Source organism: Zeus faber (genome assembly GCF_960531495.2).
Source record: "Zeus faber genome assembly, chromosome: 12".
Classification (NCBI taxonomy): Eukaryota; Metazoa; Chordata; class Actinopteri; order Zeiformes; family Zeidae; genus Zeus; species Zeus faber.
In genome coordinates this window covers 17,270,378-17,284,556 of record NC_137196.1, presented here as the reverse complement: position 1 = coordinate 17,284,556, position 14,179 = coordinate 17,270,378, and the positions used below count along the sequence as shown (strand labels likewise).

Sequence of the window (14,179 nt, the reverse complement as noted above, 5' to 3'; positions counted from 1 at the left end):
AGTAGTTTGATTCCAGTTGCAGAAAGAAAGGAAAAAAAAAATCGACATTTCCTTCAAGGTTAGTGCTTTATCAAGCACCGCATGAATCATATTTTTTTTTCTTCAGAGTGGGAATCCATAACATTATGTACATTATGGTCTTCATTAAAGAACCAAGGTTTTGATTCTGCGCCACCGATGAGAAAGCAGGCAGGTCCAGAAACCATCCACAGGAGGCCAAGTGGGCTTGTCCCCAAAAAATGCTTCCCTTTTGCTCCTCATAGTCAAGTTCCCCATGAACATTCTGGAAACCAATCCCAAATATTCCATGCTCGTTTCAAGCTTGCAGGGCGATAGAAGGTGGCCTCCAGCTCCTCTTCCCTCCTGGTTCCAGTCCGGCTCCCCAGGGGTCAGCTCTGTGTTATGGGAGGCAGACCTGGTCTCTGTCCTGGTCTCCCGAAATACCTCCACACCCCTTGACCAGAGAGAGAGAGAGAGAGAGAGAGAGAGGCTGGTGGTGTTCTCCCCCCATGTTCGGACGCTCACGCCAGGGCCATGGGGCACCAGGGCTCGGCCCTCACCGAGGAGGCCACATCCGAGGTCTGGGAGAGCCCCACGCTGCTGTACAGACTGTCCTGTCCGGGGTACTTGATGGCTGATCCGGAGCCTGTTACCTCGCTGGAGCTGGACAGCACAGAGGAGCTCACCTACAGGAGCAGAGGATGAGATACAGATCAATGAGAACATTTTTTTTTTTTGGGGGGGGGGGGGGGGGGGGGGATTTGGTAAATGCCAGTAAATCAACACATCACGCCATCTCTTTTGGAATATGATTCATGAATTTCAGCCTGACAATAATAGCACGCCTAAAAATATAAAAATACAGTCAGGTCATGGTGCTTACACGTCATCATTTAAGAGCCGTGACAAGTCGTGATGTCACATTTATCGTTCATCATCACCACTAGCATGAACCAGTCACTCTGATACCAGATACTTTCAAATGGCATATTCATGTTTCTTTTGTGACAAGATCAAGGTTTTTAATTTAAATTCCTCTTTATTTAGAAACCTAATTCCTTTTTCCAACACATTTTGAATTAACTGATAAAAATGATTGATATAGTAAATGAATAATAATAATTATTATTATTTATATTATTATTATGAATTAATAATAATAATAACAACAACAATAATAAGAAGAAGAAGAATATATTTTTTATAATAGTATTATCATATTTTGTTGTTATATTATTATCATACTTTGTTATAACATTATTATCATTTTATTCCTACATTTTATAATTATATAATTATATTTTATTATTATTTATTATTATACTAATATAATTCTATGTTAATATTATTATTATTAGTATTATTTCATTATTATTATTATTATTATTATTATTATTATTATTATTTATGTAAAGGGCAGCGAAAATAATCTTACCCCGGACACTTGCGTCGATGGCGAGTTGTTTTTAGTGCAATCTTCTGAATTGGATGAAGACGTGGAGGTCGGGGTCATGGGGACACCGCTGCTACTGCCTGAACAAATACATAATAACAAAGGAATATTTAGATCGCCAATAAATACAGCAGTTTGCGTAATGACAATGACTTCTCTTTAACGATGAAAAAAAAAAAAAAAACCTCACCAGATGATCCCTTTGTTTTATTCAAAGTTTTGGGCTTTCGTTTTCTGGTCTGAATGCCTTCTTTTTTCATTGCGAGTGGCCGAGGCACCTAAGAAATGGCCATACAACTTTCGTTATGTTTCATTCAAATTTGATATACTGCACAAAAGCGATCATATACAAAAGAATGCTACACAAAAATATCATTTAAGAAAAATATTATATGAAATAATATGAATAATAATATGGATGAATCCAAATAATGTCATATCCAAAGATATTCTATGCAAAATATATTGCATGCAAAAAAATTATAGGCAAATTTCGTTTCACAGAAAATAATTATTGTATCCACAAAACAAGTATTCAAAAGGAAAATCACTGACCCCGTGTAGTTTTGTGTAGAGGCCGCACGCGTTGCACACTGGTTCTCCCTCCGCGTTCCTGCGCCACAACGTGGTCGTGCTGGTTTGGCAGTTGGCACACGACAGACCGATTCTTCTGGACGACGACTTTATGGACGAGACACACCACAAGACACCATAAGGCGAGATATTTGGGAAAGAAAACACGTGTACGTCAGGGAGAAACCCCCCCCCCCCCCCCCCCCCCGCCCCCACCAGCGATGTCTCGGGCCTATACGTGCGTAATGGGGGTATTCGTGCTGTTGCCCAAAAGCTTAATTTGATTACAATTCGTTATATACACCCCGGACCCTAACGACAGCACGTGAAAAAGGCGCGGGTGCTTTTTTGTAGCCTTTCTTTTTTTTTAATCGGGGTGTTCATGGATTACAATAGTGGGTTTTGGGACACTGCGTAACGTTGTGCGTAATGGTACCAGGAAAAGTCCCGTTCAGGAAACCCCCCCCCCCCCCACACCCCCATCCCATCCCATATGCTGGCCGGTATAATAAACTGTCAACATCAAAATATCTTAAAACGAGGCGCGATCCTTTAAGTAGGTTGGATAAGGTAAACTGTGGCAAATGAATTTGAAGTTGTGCATGACCTCAAGGCCGTTCTTGGAAATATCCAGACAGCACATTGAGTGGTGCTCACCATCCGTTTCTGCGGTTTGATTAGCGGCCGGCTCAGTCCGTTCATTTTGCTGTAAAGGCCGCAGGCGTTGCACAGAAAGTGTCCGGTGCCGTCGCGCCTCCACAGCGGCGTGGAGATGGATCCGCAGTTGACGCATTCTCTGCTCTCCCCCAAATCATCCAGAATGTCTGTTTTGAAGGGTGGGAACAAACAAAAGAAAATCAGAAACAGGCTACACTGAAAGGGGTCCAAGGGCCCGAAAATACGCATGGTGAGGATAGACTAGTGCGCACCAAATAAACCGCATAATCACATTATACGTTAATATTCTATAATTTAGTTATAGTTAATAATTCTAATTATATAATATAGTTAAGGCCAAATATATGGGATATACGCATATATTATGAAGTCACTGTTTGAATAAAGTACAAAATGTAAAATGCTAATAAATGCATTTATTTTATATATGATGTGAATACGCACACAATATTAATACAATACATGAAAAATCACACAAAATTGTGTTTATAATATTTATTTTCATTTCATATACAAATGTAGTGATTTTTATATGAATGCATATAATATAAGTGTGTAAAATAGCGCGTTTCATATGTAAATCATTGAACACAATAAAATAACATTACGTAATGATGATGAATAAAGGCATAAGGCCTGTCGGATTTTCTAAATAATAGAATAATCACAAAATCACAAAATAGTAAACAAAATTACCTCCGTTGGGTCCTCGGATGAGCGGTGCGCTCCGGCTCTGCAGGGTGTGCAGCATGGTGTTGTCGAAAGGCCCTCCGCTCCAGGGCGAGGCCAGCTGGGAGAGCTGCGGGGCCACGTACTGTGCGTACGGGCTGCTGTAAGATCCACCCAGAGGCCTGGACAGGCCGTACTGGTCCCTGCCGCCCACGTTCAGCGTGTTAGTGTACCCGGGTGTGTCCCTGGGGGCGCTGGTGTTCATGGGCGGACTTGGCGGGTAGTGGAAGCGGGTGGAGGCGTGCGGGCTCCCGGTGCTGTATGACGGGCTCTCCGGGGCCGACTGCGCCCACACAGAGTGGCTGGTGACGGCGTGGCTCGGCTGCGTGGACCCGCTGGCCTGCAGGTAGGACAGGCTGGGTATCATCGGGCCCACCCGGGAGCTTGGCACGTACACCGGGGAGTTGGGGTTGGAGTGCATGTAACCAGCACCGGAGGGCGAGTCGTATCCAGTCTGGCTCTGCGCCGCGGCGATGGCGAGTGTTTGATACATGTCGGTGGGGTCCACGAGCAAGCCCGCCTTGTGCGCGCCGAGCTTGCTGCCCTGGTCCAAGTCCGTGAACAGCGGGAGGTCCTCTGGGGTCGGGAGGGCGTTGTGGTGTCCGAAGTGGACGTAGGAGTGTAGGGGTCTGCCCTCGGAGCGCCGGTGCGCCAACGCGTCCAGCTCGCTCGGCGGCGCCGGTGACCGGAGCTCATCCGAGGCGTGCGCTTCCCTCCTGCTATCGCCGTGGAGGTAGGGCTGCTCGGCCGGGGAGCCTGGGCTGCTGGACACTTCTCGCTTCACCATGGACCAGCCGTTGTCGCCCAGGTCCATCCAGGACGCAATGTTCATACGATGCGAGGTCGAAAATCGTGAGGGTTTGGTCTCCCCTGCAAGCAGAGGCGGTGGAAGCGTCATATAAAAGGTTAGGGTGGGTCTAAAGGCCGATGGTAAACTTTGTCGATGGACAAGTCACGGTCATAGAAACAAAAAAGTTCGGGTGTTTCCAAAAATCCGATGGTAAGCTTTCGAGACGATCAACCCGTGGTCACCGGAGAACAACGGTATTGTGCGTTACGCACCAGCAGCCCACTTGTTTTCACGCGGTGGGGATCGGTTTCATTTTTGAAGACTGTCCCTATAATGTCTCTATTTCAAAAGCCATAACCTCGGAGTCCCGTCTTAGCGACCCCCGCTCAGTGACTCCGTAGCGCCGGGACCTAAACAGGCAACAGACCCATAAAGAAATCTGTCAAATCCAGGAATCGTCAAGATCCATCCGTGCCAAACCTTGTCCTCCCTACGGTTCCTAGGCCAGCCTCATCATAATTACCACACACACACAGGCACACACACACACACCGGCATAGATAGGAAACAAAATGCAATATGTCTCGGGAGCAAAGAGATAACCACTTGATAAGACTCATAACAGATAAGAGAACCGAGAGAGGCAGGCAAATACCCCCAAATGATTTAGGTCCTGCGTGGGCAGCTCGTGGAGCCCGCGGCGCCTCCACCCAGAAGCAGCGGTTTCAGCGGGGGGGGGGGGGGGGTAAAGGAAAAGTTTAGGCGAGCACCGTTCTCCACCGTACCTGCTTAGGTCTGTGCCATGGGTCGCGACGGAAGGCTTCGCAGCGGCGTGCGCACTCCGGGGCTCCGCAGCAGATAATGGAACCGCCGCTGCGCTCTGACGCGGCTTTTGAGAGGAGGCGCTTCTCCGAGCTGCGGCCGCCAAGCTGGGTCTGGACCAATCAAGTTGTCCGCTCCCCACCGGAGACGCGCCGGGGGTGCCAGCCCGGCCCGGAACCCTCCAGTCAATCAAACCCGGGGCGCTGATCCCGTCACAGCTGATCACGTCACGTCACAATAAACTAATAAGCATAATATCCTGTTCTAGCGACCGAGACGCATCCGACGCGGACATAAAGAGTCTGAGCGTCGAGCACCGCCAAGCATATGTGTGTTGGATTTGGATCGTCTATGTGTTTTTTATTATTATTTGTTTTTACCTTGGGTTTGTTGTAGGGCGCTTATAAACCAAAGTTATTATTATTATTATTATTATTATTATTATTATTTTAGTAGCAGAATTAGAATTATTATTAGTTTTAGTATTAGTAGTAGTGGTATATGATCCGGAATGGCATTCCTTGTAACAGCCAATGGTTCATGATTCAAAGTTATTATTATTATTATTATCATTATTATTATTATTATTATTATTATTATCATTATTATTATTATTATTATTATTATTATTATTTTAGTCGTAGTTTTAGAATTATTAGTAGTTTTAGTATTAGTGGTAGTGGTATATGATCCAGAATGTCATTCCTTGTAACAGCCAAGGGCTCATTATTATTATTATTATTATTATTATTATATTTTTGGATTACTATTATGTTATTATGTTGTTGTTGTTGTTGTTGTTGATTTCCTCATAGTTTTCTCCGATAAACTGTTACATTTCATGCGTGTGCTCTTTGAGCTGAGGAAGATTTGAGAATTATTGCTCCACAAATAGATGCCAGATTGTTGTAAAACAAACAAGAAACAAAACAAACAAACCAAAAAAAAAATATATATATATATATATATATATATATATAAATAAACACATAAATGTTGACGGTGACCATGTTTGCCTGTGGCCGAAGCAGCCCGTGCGCTTTGCAACATAGAAGAGGTGTCAATTCATTCCAAATCATTGTTGTTAGTTGTACGTCTGTGTTAAGAGATCAAGGGCTGTTGAGGAGGGGTGGGGGGGGGGGGGGTGTGATGGGACAGGCGAGAATTGGAGAAATCGTCGATATGTTTCCTGTTTTGACTTTTCCAGCATTCCTACGGGGTGGACGAATGAATCGCCGTCGTTAATTCGTTTATTTAAGTCAGACGTGGCGAGCTGGTCTGGGGTGGCTTCACCTTGACGGGAGCACCGAGCCCGCAGCACGCTCCTCGCTTTGAAGCGCATGATCCATTCAGCTGGAATATACATGCTGCTGAGTGAGTCAAGTGATCAAAAGTAGAAAAGGTGTCAATTGAATCATTCATTTACTAGTCTTCTACCGTGCCCACAAAGCTCGACAAACAGCCCCGCGTTCATCACTCTGAGAACAATCCACCAGGTATTTGTGTCTATTTACATTGGTGTCTGGATGGAGATAGCAGCCTATGGGAAGGTCACATTTTCTTGGACAAACTGAGTGTGTGTGAGAGCTCCAAGTGGAGCTTTTACATTTTATTTGATCCTCTCAGTGTGGATTGGGAAAGATATAATTCGCAGGTGGGATAGTAGAAACATGTCTTAAAGGGTTTATTAGGGAGTCCAGCTCCTTGGTCATTATATATTGCCTCTTTCCTTTAAACATCAGTACAGGGTTTTTTGTTTTTTTTTATAACAGAAAGTGAATTGTTTTGGGTGTGTAACCCTACGCTACTGTCTCCAATCGTGGAGTCAGAATGAATGGCTTGTCAGGGAGGTGTTAGAAAACGAATTCCTTGTTGTTTTTTGGGGCTGTCTGGTGAGCTCCGTCCTGACAGATGAGGTGTTCTGCCTCTGGTGTCACGGAGCGTGTGTTTTGGGACGCTTCGCTCCGGGTGAGGCGGCAGGACGCCGCCGCACTATCTGCACGTTATCCATGGAGGTGCAGGCCTTCTGGGGGACGCAGCGGATGCCAAAACAGGCTGACAAATTCATTCACGTGGGTCATTGGGGACGTTTGATATTTCTTTCGTCGAAATAATCTGCAGGAAAACGAATATTTCAAATTAGGTCGAATAAATAGTGTCGTACAGATACGGTGGGTGGGCTTATATAGGCCTATTTAGCAAAATAAACAAAACAAAAAAAAAACAGCATCGCATTATAATGATAATAACAATAACAATAACAAGAATAACAAGAATAACAATAATTATCAACATCATCATCATTATCATCATTATTCATATTCATATTATTATTAATATTATTATCAGAATCAGAATAGTCTTTATCGCAAGTAAGTTTACACGAACAAGGAATTTGTCTTGGTGTTCGGTGCATACATGAAACATCAACGTAAAATAAGTAAAATATAAGTAAAATATATTCGAATATGTCAAATCAGGCTGTTTTTGTTTTTAAATAAAGCTGAACAGTTTGTGCGGGAATGTGCAAATGTTCGGTCTAAAGTGTAACCGTATGTGCAATCGAGCACATTGCAAATGTGCAACGCCTGTATTGTTATTATTATTATTATTAGGCAGCATGTGGTGTATAAAAACTGAAATTTAAAAGACCCCACCTTAACACGGTTCACTTAACACTTAACACCTAAACACAGTATATATTCAGTTTTGCGTCCTACTTGTCGCAATGTGAATTGTTGATATTATTGTTCATTTTTAGATTTATTGTACATGGCCAATTTTGTTTATTTTCAAGTCAATTTTTAGGCTTAATTGTAGAATATCTATCTATCTATCTATCTATCTATCTATCTATCTATCTATCTATCTATCTATCTATCTATCTATCTATCTATCAATCTATGGGCCTATTGATAATGTTTGTTTATTTCATTGCCTAACTGCTGGCCCTCCTCAGGTATCATTTCCACATTGTCCTTGATAGTGATTATCTCCAACATTACGACGAGGCCACAGCGGCAGAGACCTTGGGATGTACATTATGTCAACAATAATGGACACTAGATAGATAACAATGGACACTTGGTTTTTACTTTCACACTTCTCAAAATGTGTATCGTTTATTTTTTATTTTTAATCTATTGGATTTCCCTCCTTCCTTAGATATACAAGAAAACGAAATGTAAGCCTATCAAATAGATGGAAATAAAATAACGAAATAAATAACTAAAATAAACTAGCGTTTTGAAAATTGTTAATTATTTGAATTTCTTGGGTAAGGATATAGCAACTTTATAACATATATCATCGAAAATAATGATTGATTTAAAATAAGCCAAAGCGTTTTTTCTTGAAAATAATATAATTTTTAGTGTTTTATTATTAGGTTATTATTATTATTATTGACAGAATCATAAACTAATAACTTGCCAAGATTATATGCACAAGGAATGTCGCAGAGCTAGTTCACACAAGACCACAGAAAAAAAAAAATGTTTAGCCATAGCCTATTCCTACTAAAATAATTTAGATGAATAGGAAATATACATGCTGAGTGAGGATTATTAATTATTAGAATTTATTAGAATATTATCTATTAGAATATATATGAAAAAAATCATATAAAACAATTCAAACCTAAAATAGACTGTACATTTATAGACATTTATTTCATTTGGCATGATGTTTAACGAGCAAAATCTTTATCACAATTAAGATCCTTTATATTATTCCTACTTTAATTTTTTTTAATCTATAGCCCTGTTAAGAAGATACCTCGTATCTGTGCTTTAACATAAAAAAAATGATAGCAAACAATGTTTTGTTCCACACACAGTAGATAATTCTAGTGCTTGGTTCAAAGTAGTTTGCACCTTTGCAGACCAGATCCTCTCTATATTGCCCGTGGACACCAAAATAAATGATGGCATTTTGGCAATATAGTGCCCATATATTGAGAAATATATTTCATGGCATTTCAACTCAACACACTGTAAATATATGTCAGTAGATTATTTTTTTCCATTTGTTCAAACTCCACACGTCTTTACATCTGTTTAGTCCTTGAACTATTAGCCCAAGACGTCACAAGCATTTCCATCCGCTTTACCCTTTTATTCTCATCGAAATAACAACCGCTCTTCCAGCTTCCTTCAGTGATTCCATTCAGAATCCGAGAAGAACAACGGCTCTGTTTACCAACTTATCACCAACCAACCACCTACCAACTGACACGCGATGGTTTGGACTTTATATTTACCACTTCCACCGCACTGGTTGCAGTGTCTAAAAGTGATTTCCTGTATTTAATAGGGGGCTCCTTGCCTTGACTCGGACCCTTTAAAACACTGTCCTATTGACATTTCTCCTTCATAAAGGAAGACACAGTTCTGCCCCCTGTGTGGGACTCTCTCTTTCTCTCCTTCTTCGTCGTTGGAGGGTGCAGGGATCAGGGAGGCTGCTGGAACGCCATGGTGTGACTGAGTCTCTGATGTGTGTATGCGAGAGTGTGTGTGTGTGTGTGTGTGTGTGTTTGTGTGTGTGTGTGTGTGTGTGTGTGTGTGTGTGTGTGTGTGTGGTGTGGGGGCTGTTTGGAGTGGTAGATCATTAAACGCACCATGACAGGTGTAAAAGTAACCTTTGTCATGTAACCCTTCCTTCCTCGACTCGCCCACAACGGAACGCCCTGGCTCACCTGCCTCGGTGTTATGAGCCTTCCTGCGTTTGTGTGTGTGCGTGCGTGTGTGTGTGTGTGTGTGTGTGTGTGTGTGTGTTTAAGTGGAAGGGGTGGGGGTCTAACAGCTCTTTCCTTACAGCACAGTCCCCACACACCCTGATGGCCCATCACGTGACGAACCGCTCTCAGTGACAAACACATTCCACCTCATGGACGTAAAAAAATAAATACACAGTCGGCCTATGCCCATTGTGTGTATTTATGGCCCGGGCTCGGTGTCTTCCCCCAAACTCTGCGAAAGATGGAATCTGGTGAGAAATGGAGGCTGTGTTCAGGCTTTGAGGAGGAAGACACCGCCTTTATCTGGGTGTTTGTACGTTCTCCAGCCTCAGCCTCTATCTGCGGCGTGTGATGTCATCCTGACACGGGCGGCTCCTCCTCTCGCCCTTTTTCATTCTCTCGGCGCTTTCTATCAACCATCGTTAGCCGCACGGGACAATTATCTCAGCAAATTCGACGGCCTTTTGTTTTGTTTGGTTTCCCTGCCGGCCCACCACAGATAAGGGGTCTGGTCAAGATGCATTTCTTGGAAAGGTTGAGCTGAGGAATTATGATGAATTATGAATTATGTGTCTTCCCGGGGTAACAGCGGATGCTAAATTGGAGGGGTTTAAGTAGAATATTTTATTTCCAAGTTGTACTTACTAATGACTAGGGACATTGAACATTCATCAATTAAGTGGTGTAAAAAAAAAAAATCTAAAAATGATCCAAAATACAGTCAAAAACATTGTGGTCACCAAATAATGCTAAAAATTAAAAAGAAAATACAGTAAACTACAAAAAACCCTACAAAATAGAGTAACTCCCATTGACGAACAATGCCACGATAAGGAGAGAAAAGTATTTTAAATGTAAATATGTAAATATATATCAAGCTATCGGTAACTCTCCAATTGAAATAATGTTCCAACATAGAAATAACATTGATGGGGCTGCCTTAAAATTATTGTTTAATATAAGAAGAAAAAGGACATTAGTTGAGACAATCTATTCCTCTACAGCGAGATATGGCGCTCAGACCAGAACCACGTCATGGAACCCCCTCCTGGGAAGAGCCGGCTGCCAGATAAGCAAACCATCCATCACCCACAAGACTTAAGTGTTTAAAAAGCTATTAGACAACTTAACAAGATAAGGTCAAGGTGTATAATTCAACACGCTTACCAAATCATTCCGGTCACAATGGGAACCAGCGTGAGCGGGAGAGACGGCAGCTGAGTGACCGCCTGGATACCATGGACCTTGAAAGTTAGGAAAAAAAAGTCTTTATTGGGGTTTTTGGACCATCTCCAGGTCCCCTCGATCAAGCCGTCATTATATCGTTTGATCGAGGTGTTCTCGCACCCCACTAACAACCCTAATTCCATCAAATCAGACATTTGCATTTGATTGGCCCCGGCGTTCGCGCCTCGTTTCCCCTCTTGTCGAGCCTCGGCCGTCGCCACGGCCTTTACGTCTGACTCCGCCCGTCTCTGTGGAAAACCAGGCCTCATCTGCAGTTGGGGGCCGGGGAGGGGGGGGGGGGGTGTTATTGTTTCCACGCTCCCATCCCTGCCGCCTCCATCCCTCCATCCTGTGTTTTGTCTCAGGATAGAAGGCCGGGGGCTGCGGCACACTTTGTGACTTGGGATCCCTGAATCAGCTGTTTGTAGAGCCGGGGCGGCCTTGGTGGCGCGGTGCGCGGCGTGACGTCACGGGCGGAGACGGTCGGAGGAGACGGCTGAGAGGCGCCAAAGGCCCCGGACGGGCTCCGCGGAGAAGCCGAGAAAGGTTCAGCAGCTGCTGGACCCCCTCAAGGTCTCGGCAGCTTGTTAGCCAGATACGCACAGGGAGGGTCGGATACGAGACAAAACGGCACTTGTTAATTGTTTTTCAGTGGAAAAGGGACGATCAATGGGATGTTTTTGAGTTTGTAACACAGCGCGTTCTCAACCTTTCTTGGAAACGCCGTGCAGAAAAATATCTGTCGCGGGGGTTTTAAACAAGAAACTGCAAGAAAATGCCAAACAAAAGGTTGGAAAAAGACAAAAACGCACACTGGTATTACACTATGTTGAAATACAGCCATGACCAAAACCTTGACCTTCTGTAGAAGCTCTCTCTCTCTCTCTCTCTCTCTCTCTCTCTCTCTCTCTCTCTCTCCCTCGCTCTCTCCGAAAATGTGCCTGAAATGTGACTTCTGCGAGTCCTAAGAACAAATAAGCGCTCCGAGATCCGATAAGATTTGAAGGTTTTATTGAAAAAAGGGCCCACGGCTCGGCAGCCAGACGTGGGCCAGCATTGTATGGCTGTTGTCCTTCCATGACCGTGCAACCTCGCCTCGTCTCACAGAATTTACACCACAATCACACACACACACACACACACACACACACACACACACACACACACACACACACACACACACACGGAGAGAGGAAAAAAAAAAAAAACCTACCCCTTCTACACACATTAAACACACTCAGTCAGACTGAGATTTCAGCCACCCTTCACTTTGCTTTTCTCAGTTGCCAGACAATGAACACATTGAGAGGCAGTTTCTATGGCGTGACCAGGGCTTTTGTTTGACTGAAAAACATATGCATTCTACATGCTCCAATTATGCTTTTATCAGATCTCCATCAAACACACCAATCATGCGCCTTCCTTTGTGCAGTCTCTCGCGGTGTGTACTGTACCATGCGGAGCGGTGGCTCGCCGTGTTTGCGTGTTTACCCATGGTGGGAGTGCAATGTCTGAGCTCGCTTTTCTGTCTCCGCGCTTTTTTTTTTTTTTTTTTTTTTCTCTCTCCCCAGTCTAAAAAAAGAACGGCGTGTCACCCTCCCTCCCAATTCACGGTAACAGATTGGTTTCAAAAAGCGCGGCCGACTTCCTCGCCGCCCGTTATCGCGTCGGGGTCTAATACGCCGCGGCGCTGCCCTCCGCCGCCGCTGCTTCCCTCGAACGCCTCCGTTGGGGCCCCCCGCTTCGCTCCCGAAAATAGGAGGCCGTATCAAGGCGATCGGGAGCACGTACTGTGAGATCTCGCATTGTGACTTGCACTGTGCACCTCGACAAAAAGAAAGAGGGAAAACAAGCCAGCGGAGACATGGGAAGTGAGAGCCGCCGTTGGCCCAGGGCTTGGCTGGCATCCGTGCAGTGTCCAAGTCACGTCCGCAGAGGTCATTTCATTTCAGCCGGTTTCACAAGAGAGCGCTTGTTTGGAACAACTTCACTTCACATAGACATAATATCAATAGGTGTTTAGACTGCAAGTAACACCCCCTTCACACACACACACACACACACACACACACACACACACACGCACGCACGCACACACGCACGCACACACGCAGGCACGCACACACACACCCCCACACATACACACACACACACGCATGCACGCAGGCACGCACACACACACACACACACACACACACACACACACACACTCGCACGCACGCACGCACGCACGCACGCAGGCACGCGCGCACACACACACACACACGCACAGACACACACAGACGCGGGCGCACACACACTTTTTCACTCATTGGGTCCTGAGAGAATAGCTTTCGGAGTAGGTATTAAAGGGAATAGCAATGGCGCAATTGTGACCACGTCCTTGCTGTGACAGGGTTGCCCCGTTGACTCCAACCGATCGAAAAAGAAGGGTGAGGTTTAAAGTACAGCAAAGTTTTCCTTCAACCTTAGTGATTGAAATGAGCAGTCATATAGAGCTCAACAGTGAGTGTACGGAAGTGAACACCCCAAGTCACATTCTGAATCGAGGATTTTGACGGTCAGCCCTAATGTGGCAACCACCCAAGGTAGACCTACCACCGCCAGGAGGTGGTGAAACCATGGTACGTGCTCCTGCAGAAGCCACAAGTCTGTACGATGTGTGTTTTATTCGCGATGTCATGGAGAAGTACCGCACTACCCACAATCCTACAGTGTAACAGCGACGTCTCGGATTGGTGGAGCTCGCTGTCACCATGGAAATGTTTAGTGAATTAAAACACTATATATACACACACAACATAAACTACACTATTATTAACAACACAAACACTATAATAACGACAAAGTTTAAATTCCAGAAGAAGCGCGCGAAACTACCGTTAGGTTGGAAGTCGCTGGAAAGGTGTCATTTGCAATGGGTTTATGGGAAGAGTAGTTCCTCAATAATTATGTACACAGTCCTGTACATTTCATTTTTTCCCGTTTGCTGTCTTTTCTCTTTTGTTCCGAAATCAAATGTTTTATGGTCACGATTCATCTGGTGCTTGGTTGGTTTGGTTCCAGCCTTAAAACTCTTTACAGGCAGATTTTCTGAGAGGTCAACCAGAAGCGTTGAACTTCATGCCGCCCGTCCCTCGAAAGCCAGATCCAACTGCACAATGTCGCC

General features: G+C 44.2%; 1 protein-coding gene across 2 annotated transcripts; it reads right to left on the bottom strand.

Annotated features, from left to right (window-relative positions):
* Nucleotides 1–380: 380 nt before the first annotated feature.
* gata6 (GATA binding protein 6) lies at nt 381–4,247 on the bottom strand (the record flags this gene model as incomplete). Of its 2 annotated transcripts, none has more annotated exons than XM_080011590.1 (6): nt 381–686; nt 1,436–1,533; nt 1,644–1,731; nt 2,009–2,134; nt 2,684–2,850; nt 3,401–4,247. In XM_080011590.1, the coding sequence occupies 6 exons, from the start codon at nt 4,245–4,247 to the stop codon at nt 522–524; spliced, it is 1,491 nt and encodes a 496-aa protein (XP_079867716.1). In that variant the 3' UTR covers nt 381–521. The 2 variants fall into 2 exon arrangements, with proteins under 2 accessions (XP_079867716.1, XP_079867717.1); XM_080011591.1 differs by having other exon boundaries at nt 1,445–1,533.
* Nucleotides 4,248–14,179: the final 9,932 nt, after the last annotated feature.